This window comes from Chiloscyllium plagiosum, unplaced genomic scaffold (assembly GCF_037043375.1).
Source record: "Chiloscyllium plagiosum isolate Xiang-an unplaced genomic scaffold, Cpla_swu_hap1 HiC_scaffold_45, whole genome shotgun sequence".
Classification (NCBI taxonomy): Eukaryota; Metazoa; Chordata; class Chondrichthyes; order Orectolobiformes; family Hemiscylliidae; genus Chiloscyllium; species Chiloscyllium plagiosum.
In genome coordinates, this window is record NW_028270183.1 from 26,089,221 (window position 1) to 26,103,678 (window position 14,458).

Below are 14,458 nucleotides of genomic sequence, written 5' to 3' on the forward strand. Positions count from 1 at the left end.
GTGCAGGGAAGTGTACGGTCTGTGGGGAAACGGGGAGTCAGTGCAGGGGAGTGTACGGTCTGTGGGGAATCGGGTCAGTGCAGGGGAGTATACGGTCTGTGGGGAATCGGGGGGTCAGTGCAGGGGAGTGTACGGTCTGTGGGGAATCGGGGGGTCAGTGCAGGGAAGTGTACGGTCTGTGGGGAATCGGGGGGTCAGTGAAGGGAGTGTACGGTCTGTGGGGAATCGGGGAGTCAGTGCAGGGGAGTGTACGGTCTGTGGGGAATGGGGGGGCTCAGTGTAGGGGAATGTACGGTCTGTGGGGAATCGGGGGGTCAGTGTAGGGGAATGTACGGTCTGTGGGGAATCGGGGGGTCAGTGAAGGGGGTGTACGGTCCGTGGGGAATCGGGGAGTCAGTGCAGGGGAGTGTACGGTCTGTGGGGAATCGGGTCAGTGCAGGGGAGTGTACGGTCTGTGGGAAATCGGGGTCAGTGCAGGGGGGTGTACGGTCTGTGGGGAATCGGGGGGTCAGTGCAGGGGAGTGTAAGGTCTGTGGGGAATCGGGGTCAGTGCAGGGGGAGTGTACGGTCTGTGGGGAATCGGGAGGTCAGTGCAGGGGAGTGTATGGTCTGTGGGGAATCGGGGGGTCAGTGCAGGAGAGTGTACGGTCTGTGGGGAATCGGGTCAGTGCAGGGGAGTGTACGGTCTGTGGGGAATCAGGGGGTCAGTGCAGGGGAGTGTACGGTCTGTGGGGAATCAGGGGGTCAGTGCAGGGGAGTGTACGGTCTGTGGGGAATCGGGTCAGTGCTGAGGGGGTGTACGGTCTGTGGGGAATCGGGGGGTCAGTGTAGGGGAGTGTACCGTCTGTCGGGTATCGGGTCAGTGCATGGGGGGATGTACGGTGTGTGGGGAATTGGGGGGGTAGTGCAGAGGGTTATACAGTCTGTGGGGAATCGGGTCAGTGCAGGGGGGGGTGTATGGTCTGTGGGGAATCGGGGTCCGTGCAGGGGAGTGTATGGCTGTGGGGAATCGGGGGGTCAGTACAGGGGGGAGTGTACGGTCTGTGGGGAATCGGGGGGTCAGTACAGGGGGGAGTGTACGGTCTGTGGGGAATCGGGGAGTCATTGCAGGGGGTGTACGGTCTGTGGGGAATCGGGGTCAGTGCAGGAGGGTGTACGGTCTGTGGGGAATCGGGGCCAGTGCAGGGAAGTGTACGGTCTGTGGGGAATCGGGAGGTCAGTGCAGGGGAGTGTACGGTCTGTGGGGAATCGGGTCAGTGCGGGGGGGTATACGGTCTGTGGGGAATCCGGGGATCAGTGCAGGGGTGTGTCCGGTCTGTGGGGAATCAGGGGGTCAGTGCAGGGGCGTGTCCGGTCAGTGGGAAATTGAGGGATCAGTGCAGGGGGGTGTACGGTCTGTGGGGAATCGGGAGGTCAGTGCAGGGGGGTGTACGGTCTGTGGGGAATCGGGTCAGTGCGGGGGGGTATACGGTCTGTGGGGAATCCGGGGATCAGTGCAGGGGTGTGTCCGGTCTGTGCGGAGTCAGGGGGTCAGTGCAGGGGCGTGTCCGGTCAGTGGGAAATTGAGGGATCAGTGCAGGGAAGTGTACGGTCTGTGGGGAATCGGGAGGTCAGTGCAGGGGAGTGTACGGTCTGTGGGGAATCGGGTCAGTGCGGGGGGGTATACGGTCTGTGGGGAATCCGGGGATCAGTGCAGGGGTGTGTCCGGTCTGTGCGGAGTCAGGGGGTCAGTGCAGGGGCGTGTCCGGTCAGTGGGAAATTGAGGGATCAGTGCAGGGGGGTGTACGGTCTGTGGGGAATCCGGGTCAGTGCAGGGGCGTGTACAGTCTGTGGAAGATCATGTACTGTGTGTGTATTATCCTTGGGCATCAGTGCTGAACAATGCAATGGAATTGTTATCCGAACTTCTGAATAGCTCAAAGTGCTTCACTGTGATAAAAGTATACTGGAGGTTTTGAGAAGATTTGTAGCTGAGGTTGAGCTTCTGGAACTAGGTTTGTTCGCTGAGCTGGAAGGTTCATTTTCAGACGTTTTGTCACCATACTCGGTAACATCGTTAGTGGGCCTCTGGATGACTCACCTGGATCAGTCCGGAGGCTCACTGTTGATCTTGCCGAGCATGGTGACGAAATGTCTGAACACGAACATTCCAGCTCAGTGAGCACACCCACATCCATAAACGTACATTTGTATCATACGCAAAATGACATTTAATTTGCTAGATCAAGTCATGGGATCCTTTGTATCCAGTTGAGCAAGGGGATATGGTCTCAGATTAGGGGATCGCTTGACATATAGCGTGGTGTTGCACTCTGGCTGCACTGAAATGTCCTTCTACATTTTATTGAGTCTCTAGTGTTGGTGTCGGACCTAAAACGTTCTGGGCCAGAGTTGAATGTGCTGTCTCGGTCATGTGTCGGGCCCCCAGGAATTGTTACAGGAGGAGGCGTGGCGAGTTTGACAGAGTTGGTTGTGTGGTGACATGGGAGGTGAATACAGTACAGTGTTCCTGAATGGTCAGCCAGAGGAATGCAAAAGGTCCGAACCTGCATGATGGGGCCAGTCAGGTATGAAGAAACAGGAACATAGACATTCCAATGACTGTTGTGAACTGGTAGCTTTGTGGCAGGTAAAAGTCAGGCCAGGTCGAAGCAGACTCTTACCCAGTGGTTGATTGGTACCAATCTAACTGAATTGGATAAGTCTTAAGGTGAAAGGTGATTGTCAGCTGTGTACTGAACCTTGCCCTGATGTGGAAGTGCCAGTGTTGGACTGGGGTAGACAAAGGCAGATATCTGAACCTTGCCCGACAGCAATTAACAAAATAAGCAATTATGACAACTTGTTATATCAGGAGAATACATATCTGAGGTGTAGTTCTCCAGTCAGTTTGCAACTTCATTCCTGGGGACCAGAACTGAGCCAAGGCACTCGGGGAAAAATATCTAGGCCCAGGAAGCTGCGTTGGGAAATAAACTAGGCCAGATAAGATATACAACAGTAAAAGGTGACAATACAGTTAAAGAGACATCAAAACTCATGCAAGAGTTTGAAATAAAAGCAAATTTTGAACAAATGAAGATGGGAATTAGAGAAGGAAACTGAAAGAAAGTATTGACACCAGATGCAATACCATGAGAAAGACACAAAGATAAATTATCTGTGGAAAAACACTGAAAAGCTGTATAGAGCTCAGGAAATATATATTCTCTAAAAGGATAAGAACAAATGAGGACACATGAAAATACCAATGTACAAATTAAGAAATGAAGGTAAGTTTGACAACTGGCATACACTGAAGTCTGAGGTGGGTCGGCAAAGACTCAGAGGTCACTCAAACAAAGAGAAATTACCATATTCTATTGTCAAAAAACATAAACTGTAGTAGTGAACTATTCTGTGGTCAGGTAAATGGATAAGGAACAGTACGATGGGACAATACCACAAATGGTTACACAGAAAAGCTTTATAGACAGGGATGTTCCAGGACCTGGATTGTTTCCCTTGGTCCCCATTACTGAAGTTGCAGACTGACCACACAACTGTGCCTCAGGCAGTGAAAAAAAGAATTAGAATTTTTGAACACTTACTTTGCCTCATTACTTCGGAAGGGCAGTGCAATCGAATAAACGATGAAAGCAGATGTTCAGGCATTTATGCTGAACAGGGGTGAGAATGTGGAATCCGATAGCAGAGAAGGTCATTCAGCCCTTCGTTCCTGTACTGACTCTATGCAGGAGCATTAGACTTGGTGCGAATTCTCTGCTGTTCCTCTGCTCTCTGTGCATGTGTTCCCTTCAGGTATGCACACACTTGTCTTTAGAAAGTTACTGTTCATTGTCTTTTCAGGCACCTTGCCTTCCTCCTCATCATAACTCAGCACATATAAATTACCTCCCAGTTTGTTCTTTTAGCGGCTTCCTCAGATCTGAGTCCTCTGGTTATTAACTGTGCTAACACTGGAAACACACTCTCCATGTTTACTACGTCTGAGATCCAAGATCATGTTGAAAGAATTGACTTTCCCTTTAATCTGCCTTGCTCAAAGGGGAACAATGTCAGCTTCTCCAGTCTCTCCTCATAACTGGCATCCCTACCCACTGCACTGTTAGAAATCTACTTTTAAATGTTCTCAGTGCATTAACAAGCTTCCTAAAGTGTGGTGTGCAGCAGCAGCCTAACTATAGAGTCTGTGATTCTTGCTCTAGTATTTGATGCCTCTTTGTAAAGACCTGAATTAAAGGTTTGTGTGTGTATATAAAGTTGGAGATGCTGAGTGTGTAACATTTGATTGTTAATTGTGCATTAATCAGGGTAAATGTAGAATAATATAGCAGGGGAATGGGTCTGGGTGGGATGCTCTTCAGAGGGTTGGTGTGGACTTGTTGGGCCAAATGGCCTGTTTCCACACTGTACGGATGCTATGATAAGATGCCTTCCTGCGACCTTGTAGTAGAAGAATTGTCACTTCTATCGCCAAGCATAAATCCCTTCAGTTTTATATTGGCTTGTGAAAGAATGACATGGATAAGGTGGGAATGTCAAAGTGTAGGGAGCGTCGGTTTAAGGTGACAGTGGTTAGTAGATGTCTGGTGTATGCTGCCGGGGAGATGGTAGAAGCAGATATGTTAACAATGTTTAAGAATTATTTAGATAGAAACAACAACAGATGGAGAATAGAGGGATATGGACTATGTGCTGGCAGATGGGATATTAGTTTAGAATAGCATCGTGGTTATTACAGACATGATGGGCTGAAGGGCCTGTTCCTGTGCTCTACTGTTCTATGTTCTGTGGCTGATCTGATTGCAATCTCAAATTCCCATTCCTGCCTACTCCTGATAACTTTTCACCCTTTGGTTGAACAAGAATTTATCCACACTAGAAACGGAAATTGCTGGAGAAATTCAGCAGGTCTGGCTGCATCTGTGGAGAGAAAGCAGAGTTAATGTTTTGTGTCTTGTGACCATTTTTTCATTGTGTTTTCTCTCTCCACTACTGCCAGACCTGAGTTTCTCTAGCATTTTCAGTTTTGGTTTCAGAATTCTAACATCCACAGTTCTTTGTTTTATTTAAGAATTTATCCACTTCCACCTTTAAAATACTCATGGACTTGGCTTCCACCAGCTTTTCAGGAAGAGACTCACGCTCTTCTGAGAGAAAAAATAATCTTTTCTGCTTTAAGCAGGTGACTTGTGATTATTAAACAGCAACTCCTAGTTCTCGGTTCTCCCATAAGACAAAACATGGCACAGTGGTTAGCACTGCTGCCTCACAGCGCCGGAGACCTGGGTTCAATTCCCGATTCAGGCGACTGACTGTGTGGAGTTTGCACATTCTCCCCGTGTCCGTGTGGGTTTCCTCCGGGTGCTCCGGTTTCCTCCCACAGTCCAAAGATGTGCAGGTCAGGTGAATTGGCCATGCTAAATTGCCCGTAGTGTTAGGTAAAAGGGGTAAATGTAGGGGAATGGGTGGGTTGCGCTTCGGCGGGTTGGTGTGGACTTGTTGGGCCGAAGGGCCTGTTTCCACACTGTAAGTAATCTAATCTAAATCTTCTCTGCACCTTCCTGGTCAAGGCTTCTCAGGAATCATGTGTTTCAATCAATAGACAATAGGTGCAGGAGTAGGCCATTCAGCCCTTCGAGCCTGCACCGCCATTCAATATAATCATGGCTGATCATTCCTAATCAGTATCCTGTTCCTGCCTTATCCCCATAACCCTTGATTCCACTATCTTTGAGAGCTCTATCCAACTCCTTCTTAAATGAATCCAGAGAGTGGGCCTCCACTGCCCTCTGGGGCAGAGCATTCCACACAGCCACCACTCTCTGGGTGAAGAAGTTTCTCCTGAGCTCTGTCCTAAATGGTCTACCCCGTATTTTTAAGCTGCGTCCTCTGGTTCGGCACTCACCCATCAGTAGAAATATGTTTCCTACTGCCAGAGTGTCCAATCCTTTCATAATCTTATACATCTCAATCAGATCCCCTCTCAATCTTCGAAACTCAAGGGTATACAAGCCCAGTCGCTTCAGTCTTTCAGTGTAAGGTAATTGACCTCGTGAACCTACGCTGCACTCCCTCAATAGCCAGAATGTCTTTTCTCAAATTTGGAGACCATAACTGCTCACAGTACTCCAGGTGTGGTCTCACCAGGGCCCTGTACAGCTGCAGAAGCACCTTTTTGCTTCTATACTCAATTCCTCTTGTTATGAAGGCCAGCATGCTATTAGCCTTCTTCACTACCTGCTGTACCTGCATGCTTGCCTTCATTGACTGGTGTACAAGAACACCCAGATCTCTCTGTACTGCCCCTTTACATAAATTGATTCCATTTAGGTAGTAATCTGCCTTCCTGTTCTTGCTACCAAAGTGGATAACCATACATTTATCCACATTAAACTGCATCTGCCATGCATCTGCCCATTCACCTAACTTGTCCAGGTCACCCTGTAATCTCCTAACATCCTCATCACTTTTCACCCTGCCACCCAGCTTTGTATCATCAGCAAATTTGCTAATGTTATTGCTGATACCATCTTCTATATCATTAACATACATTGTAAAAAGCTGCGGTCCCAGCACGGATCCCTGCGGTACCCCACTGGTCACTGCCTGCCATTCCGAAATGGAGCCGTTTATCACTACCCTTTGTTTCCTATGAGCCAACCAATTTTCAATCCAATCTAGTACTTTGCCCCCAATACCATGCACCCTAATTTTACTCACTAACCTCCTGTGTGGGACTTTATCAAAAGCTTTCTGAAAGTCCAGGTACACTACATCTACTGGATTTCCCTCGTCCAACTTCATAGTTACATCCTCAAAAAATTCAAGAAGATTAGTCTAGCATGATTTCCCCTTCATAAATCCATGCTGACTCTGTCCTATCCTGTTACTACTATCCAGATGTGCAGTAATTTCATCCTTTATAATAGACTCCAGCATCTTTCCCACCACTGAGGTCAGACTAACTGGTCTATAATTACCTGCTATCTCTCTCCCACCTTTCTTAAAAAGTGGTATAACATTAGCCACCCTCCAATCCTCAGGAACCGACCCCGAATCTATTGAACTCTGGAAAATAATCACCAACGCATCCACGATTTCCCGACCCACCTCCTTCAGTACCCTGGGATGCAGACCATCAGGCCCCGGAGACTTATCAACCTTCAGACCTAACAGTCTCTCCAACACCAAATCCTGGCAAATATAAATTCCCTTAAGTTCAGGTCCTTCAGCCACTGTTACCTCAGGGAGATTGCTTGTGTCTTCCCAAGTGAACACAGATCTGAAGTACCCATTTAATTCCTCTGCCATATCTTTGATCCCAGTAATATATTCCCCTGTTTCTGTCTTCAAGGGCCCAATTTTTGTCCTAACCATTTTTTTGCCTTGCACATACCTAAAAAAGCTTTTACTATCCTCCTTAATATTCTTGGCCAGTTTACCTTCGTACCTCATTTTTCCTCTGCGTATTTCCTTCTTAGTAATCCTCAAGCCTCTTCTTCCTCTACTAAAACCAGGGCAGCTCCAACTTTTCCTCATGAGGCAACTCACTCACTCCAGGTATTAGGTTAGTAAACCCTGAACTGCCTCTAATGCATTTACATCCTTTATTAAATAAAGTTATCACTACTAAGCACCATACCGTGCACGGAAGTGATCTCACCAGTGCTCTTTATAACGAAAGCATCATGTATCTACTTTTGTATTCAGTTCCCCACGTGATAAATTATAACTGTCTATTAGCTTTCTTAATTATTTGCTGTACCTGTATGCTAACCTTTTGTGATTCATTCACGAGGGCACCCAGATCCCTCTGTTTCTTAGAGCTCTGCAGTCTCACCATTGAGGAAGTTCCTGCAGCAAAAGTAACCAAGGGGCAATGCAGTAGATGGACTTTCCGAAGATCTTTGATAGGTGCTGACTGGCAGACTCATCAAGTTCAGAACTTGTGGAGTTGAGGCAAGAAGTAGAACAGAAAGTTGGAGTTAAAATTGGGTATTCAGGCTGGGGCAAGGTTGGAAATGGTGCTGGGCTGATTGCTGTCAAGAGTGTGTTGCTGGAAAAGCACAGCAGGTCAGGCGGCATGTGAGGAACAGGAGAATCAGCGTTTCGGGCTTAAGCTCTTCATCTCGAATGTTGACTGTCCTGCTCCTCGGATGCTGCCTGACCTGCTGTGCTTTTCCACCTCCACACTCTCCACTCTGATCTCCAGCATCTGCAGCACCTTCTCCCGGACTGATTGCTGTTCACCTTTGACAAAATTGTTTTGGACTGTCGAACCGGAAATGTTCTATCAAAAGTTGCAGTGCAAGCCTGTCCAAGACTGGTCAAGAATGACTCGATGAGCTATGTACCTGATACCTGAAGGTGGAGAGAGTAAAGGTGAAACTCTGGAGCCTTTCAGAGGGCGGTTAGATTGTATGATGGAAGAATTGATAGATTCCTGGGTTCTTCTTAATGTAGCTGCAAGTTTGAATTTTAATGAATTTGTCTTGATGTTGCAGTCTCGGGAATTGGAGATCAGTGTTTACTGGCGGGACTGGCGTTCTCTCTGTGCCTTAAAATATCTCAAACTGGAAGACTTCCTGGATAACCAACGGCATGAAATCCAGCTCGATTTGGAACCTCAGGGGGTCCTCTTGACAGAGGTACATACCATACTCTGCTGATCCTTTCTTACTGTTGTAAGTCTTTAGAAATATTGTCTTGTTTTAGGCCTTGCTGCCCCTCAGTCCTTAATCTAATTTCTCCTGCTTCCTTCCCCTGTGCTCCCTCACTGACAGAAACCACAGGGGATTGACGCAGTTTAAAGACCCAGTGCATATCAATACTCTCTGGGTGGTATTTCTGACACTAGTGTAACCAGAAAGTTGTACATTGGGAGGAAAGCAAAATTCAAAAGCAGTATTGGATCCAGGCAAGAGATTGCAAGGTGGAATCATGGGGAGGAGGGAAAATAAATAAAGTAAGGTGGGCAGGAGTGAGGAGTGCAAGAGGGTGGTGAATGGAGGACTGGGGCTGTGGTGCAAAAAAGTGGGAAGAGGGAGGAAGAGGATCGTTCGAGGAGGCGTAACAGCTAGGAAATGAGATTTGGGTTCAGAAAGCCTAACATAGCATTTTGGGGTTTCAGCTGGTAAATGGTGTGGCCTAAACTTCCTGACTAGGCCCTAATTTCAGTCCTGATTCGGGAAGCGGGAGTCTTCAGGCTTTGATTTCCCTAACACTAGGGAAAGAGCTCATCTCTCTGTTTCCTTGGAAGAGACGAGATCATGGGTTTTGCATTAGTTACATGGAAGGTACCTGTATTCAAATGATGGAAATTCATTCATGCTAATTTGGTAACCAAGCATCTGATAAATATTGGAGTTATCCCCTTCAGCTCTTCACGATGCTGAATTAGGATAAGATTTGGTTTTAAGTTAATAATGCACTCAGTCTTCAAATGATTGGATACCAGCTGTGTAGAAATGTATAAAGGTTAGGCAGCATTAGGTTCAGGCACTGACTGGGATTGTCTGTCCAGCATTACTGGCCACTTACAGTACAGCCCAGTTGTGCAGCAGAGAGCAGGCCTTCCCACGTAGGAGGCCTGACTTCACATCTTTGGTTTAGCTCCACATGTGGCATTGAGTTAGAGTCCCTTTCCCTGAACCAGGAGGCCTCGGTTCAAGTCCCACCTGCTCCAGATGTATATAATAACATCTCTGAACAGGTTGGTTAGAAAAATAGATTAATTTTTAAAAATAGCAAAACAAAGTAAGATCTTTGATTACAGCTCTTCTGGTGCAGTTGTACTGGCCCTGCCTTTGGACTGGGAGGGTCAGGCTCAAGTCCCTCCTGTTGCAGAAGCGTGTAGTAACGTCTCTGTACAGGTTGGTTAGAAAAATAGGTATTCAGTCAGATAGCAAAGGATGGTCTCAATCCATCGAGTTGTGGAGCTGCACCACTCTGTTCATGTCATGTTTCTGTCTAGTTTGGACCCAGAGCCTTTTCCCGTGTAAAGTGAATGTGATAACAAAGTATGTTAAGTCAAAAAAAGGTGAAAGATCTTTGATTCAGTTTCAGGTACGACCTGCATTTATAACGTTTTCCTTATCACACGATGTCATGTTGACTGTAAAAATGCTAAACATGAAGGCTTTCAACTCAAGTTCATATTTTAATTTCCTTTCCCCTTCCTGATGAACCTGACACTGAGGGTTTTGTCAAGGCTATTTGAACACAAAGGCCATTATTAAATGTAGAAAATGGGCTTCGTTATCTCTCTCAATGGGGGTCAAACAGCTTTAGAATGGAGGACCCAGAGCAGAGCATGTCAGCACGGGCTCTAGTTTGATTTTTAATTGTGTTGCTATCAACTTATCAGAGACCAATGAAATAGATTTTTAAAGCACTGGGTTAGGGAGCAGAGCTGATACCATTTAGTTACACAGGGGTGTATATAGTCATGCAACATTGGAAGTGAGTGGGTGTGCTCGAGGTGGGTTTGTGGAGGGGAGAGCGTGTATGCAGGGGTAGTTGCACGTGTGCATATGTGCAGAGATAAAAATGTGCAGGCTAGGGGCTGTGCAGGGTACTTGGGGAACATGTACTAATGCACGCATGTGCAGTTTGAGTTGGGGGTGTGTGTGTATTTGTGTCGGTGTGTGTATACACGTGAGTAGAGAAGAGTGTTTGTTTCTGTGTGTGTAAAATAGCTAGGGAGAGTGTGTACATCTGTATAGTGGAAGGAAACCTGCATGGACAAGGGTTGGTGAGAGTGTGAGGGCTAGGGGAATTCTGGTATTCCTTATCTATCTATCTGCTTTCACCTGTCGTTCTGTGTATAGATGTGTGCAAGTCTTTTTTTGTTCAGAAACTTAGGCTTTTGAGATGTGCTTCCAGCTTATCCAATTGAAGTGCTTGGTTAATTTTATGGCAGATTTCTTTTTAGTGTTATAACATTTCCTGGTTTCCACAATGTTGTTGTTATTCTCAGGTCACATTTTCTAATCCTGTGATTGAACGAATACCCAAGCTGCAACGACAGAAGAAGATTTTCTCCAAACAGCAAGGTAAAGTGTGACAGTTTCAGTCTCTTTTGGTGAATTTACCTGTCAGACCAGGTTACTTTCAGTGTTGGTTACTCACTTTTTTTCCTTTCATTCATTCCTGAGATGTGGGTGTCACTGTTAGTTAGTACCCATCCCTAATTGTTCCGGGAGAAGGTGATGGTGAGCTGCCTGTTAAACCACTGCAGTCCACATGGGCCTGTGGTGCCTTTACAAAGGGAGTTCCAGGAATTTGCCCCAGTGACAGTAAAGCAACGGTGATATCCTTATCTGTCTACTGCTGTATTTTTCTAATTTATTCCTCTGACCTAGAATAATGGACTGTTTATTTCTCTACTTTTCGAATTTGTTTTTGTTTCCTACGAATTTGACCTGAAGTATCTGTACCAAGGTGAAGGTGAGGACTTCTGATTCTAGAGATCCGAGTCGAGAGTGTGGTGCCGGAAAAGCACAGCAGGTCAGGCAGCATCCGAGGAACAGGAGAATAAGCCAAAGGCTTTTGCCCGAAATGTCGATTTGCCTGCTCCTCGGCTGCTATCTGTACCTAGGTGCCTTTGTACACAAGGTGGCACTGCAATGCTGTGAGTGTAAACTTTTCACTGCTCTCATTTGAGTACATGTGACAATAAAGCTAATTCAATGCAATTCAGATCATGACAGCATGTGGCTTGGAAGGGAATTTGCAGGTAGTGGTGTTCCCATATTTTTCTAACTTATTCCACTTGGCCTTCTGGGTGATAAGGGTCAGAGGTTTGGAAAGTGCTGTTGAAGGAGCCTGATGTGTTAATGCAGTTCATCTCGAGACGGTACTGTTGCCTGAATGGAGTTCTCAGTCTTTTTATTCCAATATTCTTCCCTTGTTTGACCGACAAAAGACAGGGACTTGACTCAGACTTAAGTAAAGCAACTCCTTCTTTATTTAACTCCTTCAGTACCAATCGATATAAAATATACATTCCTTGCAACATTTTCTTCTTACTTTGTCTAACTTAATTTCAACTTTGATTTGCTTCACTTTACCTTCCTTCAACTTAATTCACATTTATGTCTAACTCCAACTAAAAAGCCCTCGGAGCCCATATGTACATCTCTCGAGTCTGAAAAATCAAGCAGTTACCACAATACTTTGCTTTTCTACCTCCTAATTGATGTCACAGCCAAATTACCTTACCATTTTACTCCGGCGGGCTTTAATGTTTGTAAGTGACTCTATTCTGTGGTCCACCAGCATGTCGTTTCTTTCAGAGCATCATTCACAAACCATCAGGAACACAACCCTCCTGAATGTCACTTTCTCCCTGTTTAAAAAGGGATGCCAGCTCAATGATGTTCATGTAGCAGACAGCAAAAGTCAAATAGTAACTTTGCCATCAGTCAGGCACTCTACCAGCCCACCTGGTCAGAATGGGCGGCACGGTGGCCCAGTGGTTAGCACTGCTGCCTCACAGCGCCTGTAGACCCGGGTTCAATTCCCGACTCAGGCGACTGACTGTGTGGAGTTTGCACATTCTCCCCGTGTCTGCGTGGGTTTCCTCCGGGTGCTCCGGTTTCCTCCCACAGTCCAAAGATGTGCGGGTCAGGTGAATTGGCCATGCTAAATTGCCCGTAGTGTTAGGTTAAAGGGGTAAAGGTCGGGGTATGGGTGGGTTGCGCTTCGGCGGGTCGGTGTGGACTTGTTGGGCCGAAGGGCCTGTTTCCACACTGTAAGTAATCTAATAATGCTTCAATGTGCCCAACCTTGCATATAGCCCTTCAGGTTTTCTTAATTCCTTTGTTGAATGTGCGTGTCATAGGCAAGGCCAACATGTGTTGCCATTTCCTCATTGCCCTTGGACTGAGTGACTTGGTGAGTCATTTCAAAGGCCGGTTAAAAGTCAACCACTTTGCTGAGGTTCTGGAGTCAGTTAAGGACAGCAGATTTTCTTCCTTGAAGGATATTAGTCAATCAGATGGATTTTTGTAATAACCTTTAATAAATATTTGGATGAGTATTTAAAATGCCAGGACACAGTAGACTGTGGACCAAGTGTAGGTAGATGAGATTAGTGTAGATGGGTGGTGTTTGTTTGTCAGCGTGGATATAGTGGGCCACTATCACTTTCCTTTTCAAGGACAAGGGCAGCAGGTACATGGGAATACCATGACCTACAAACTCACCTCCAAGCCACTCTCATTCTGACTTGGAAATATATTGCCATTCTTTCACTGTCACTGGGTCAAAGTCCTGGAATTTCCTCTCTCAGTACATTGTAGACCAACCGACGTATGTGAATTGCTGTGATTGCAGATCACCACCATCTTCTCAAGGGCAACTAAGGACGGGCAATAAATGCTTGGCCAGCCAGTAATGCCCATGTCCTGCCAGTGAATAAAAAAGAACAGGAGTTCCAGCCTGGCTACTTTTATATCTAACCTCCTGAAGGTCTTGGTCCCTCTGTCAGCTCCAGAGGATACTTTAGTTATTTGTCGTGCCCACTAACTGTGAATGCAATGTATCTGGTTATTTGTGGAATAGTACCAAATGAAAACCAACTCCCTCATATAACTCAGAACTTGACTGTTGGTGGAAAAAAACGATGCACTTTCTCCTCCATACACCCTGCACCTGTTTCAATTCACCAAAACAGCTGACAGCCATTCTGCGGTTGATTATATTTAGTGCAATGCCATGACCAATCTGATTGAAACGTGAAACAAAGCTTGGTGATCAATCGTCATTAACTGGTCCATCCTTCATCGCGTCATAGTCCACTTACCAAGCAAGCAGGATTCACTGCTCATGTGGTGTAGTGGGTTTTTCTGTGAAAGTGATGTCTACAACAATGCTGAAATTCTGTACTACCAAACAATTTATTGACAGAATTCAAAGAACAATACATGCCGCCCCCTTTCTTAATCTGGCTGCTGTGATTCTGAATGCATCAGTTTTGAAAAAGAGAGTTAATAGTGGAACTGAACAAATTCCCCATGCCACCTCGATCAGAACGGATGCCAGTTATTCATTGCCTCAAATTTGTTCCACTATTCATTCGGATTGTGCTTGATCCGCACCTTTGTGTGTAACTGTTTTAGTGTTATAGTCCTTAAAAACTTAGCCTGACTGAAGTTTAAATTTTGACTTTGAGTGAATCCCTGCCAACAACTGGTTGACAAGAGTCCCAAATAACTACCAGCCTGTTCTGGGTGAAATTCATTTTGAGACGGCACTGAATGAAAACTGAAAATGTTTCAAATACTCAGCAGGTCAGGTGGAGTGTGCAGAGCGAGGAATGCAGTTAGCCTTTCAGATTGATGACCTTCCGTCAGAACCCTTCATCAGTCCTGAATGGCCTAGCTGAACTTCAAATGTTACGTTGCTTGTTCTGAACTCATTGACCAGAGGACAGATTTTGACGCCACCT

At 46.1% G+C, this 14,458-nt stretch overlaps 1 protein-coding gene across 1 annotated transcript in view; it reads left to right on the forward strand.

Annotated features, from left to right (window-relative positions):
* Positions 1-14,458, forward strand: part of pkn1a (protein kinase N1a) — a 120,072-nt gene that overhangs the window by 23,332 nt on the left and 82,282 nt on the right. The window contains exons 4-5 of the mRNA XM_087983185.1: positions 8,511-8,654; positions 10,985-11,060. Of these exons, the coding sequence (XP_087839311.1) occupies positions 8,511-8,654; positions 10,985-11,060 (220 nt within the window). The remainder of the gene's footprint in view (positions 1-8,510; positions 8,655-10,984; positions 11,061-14,458) is intronic.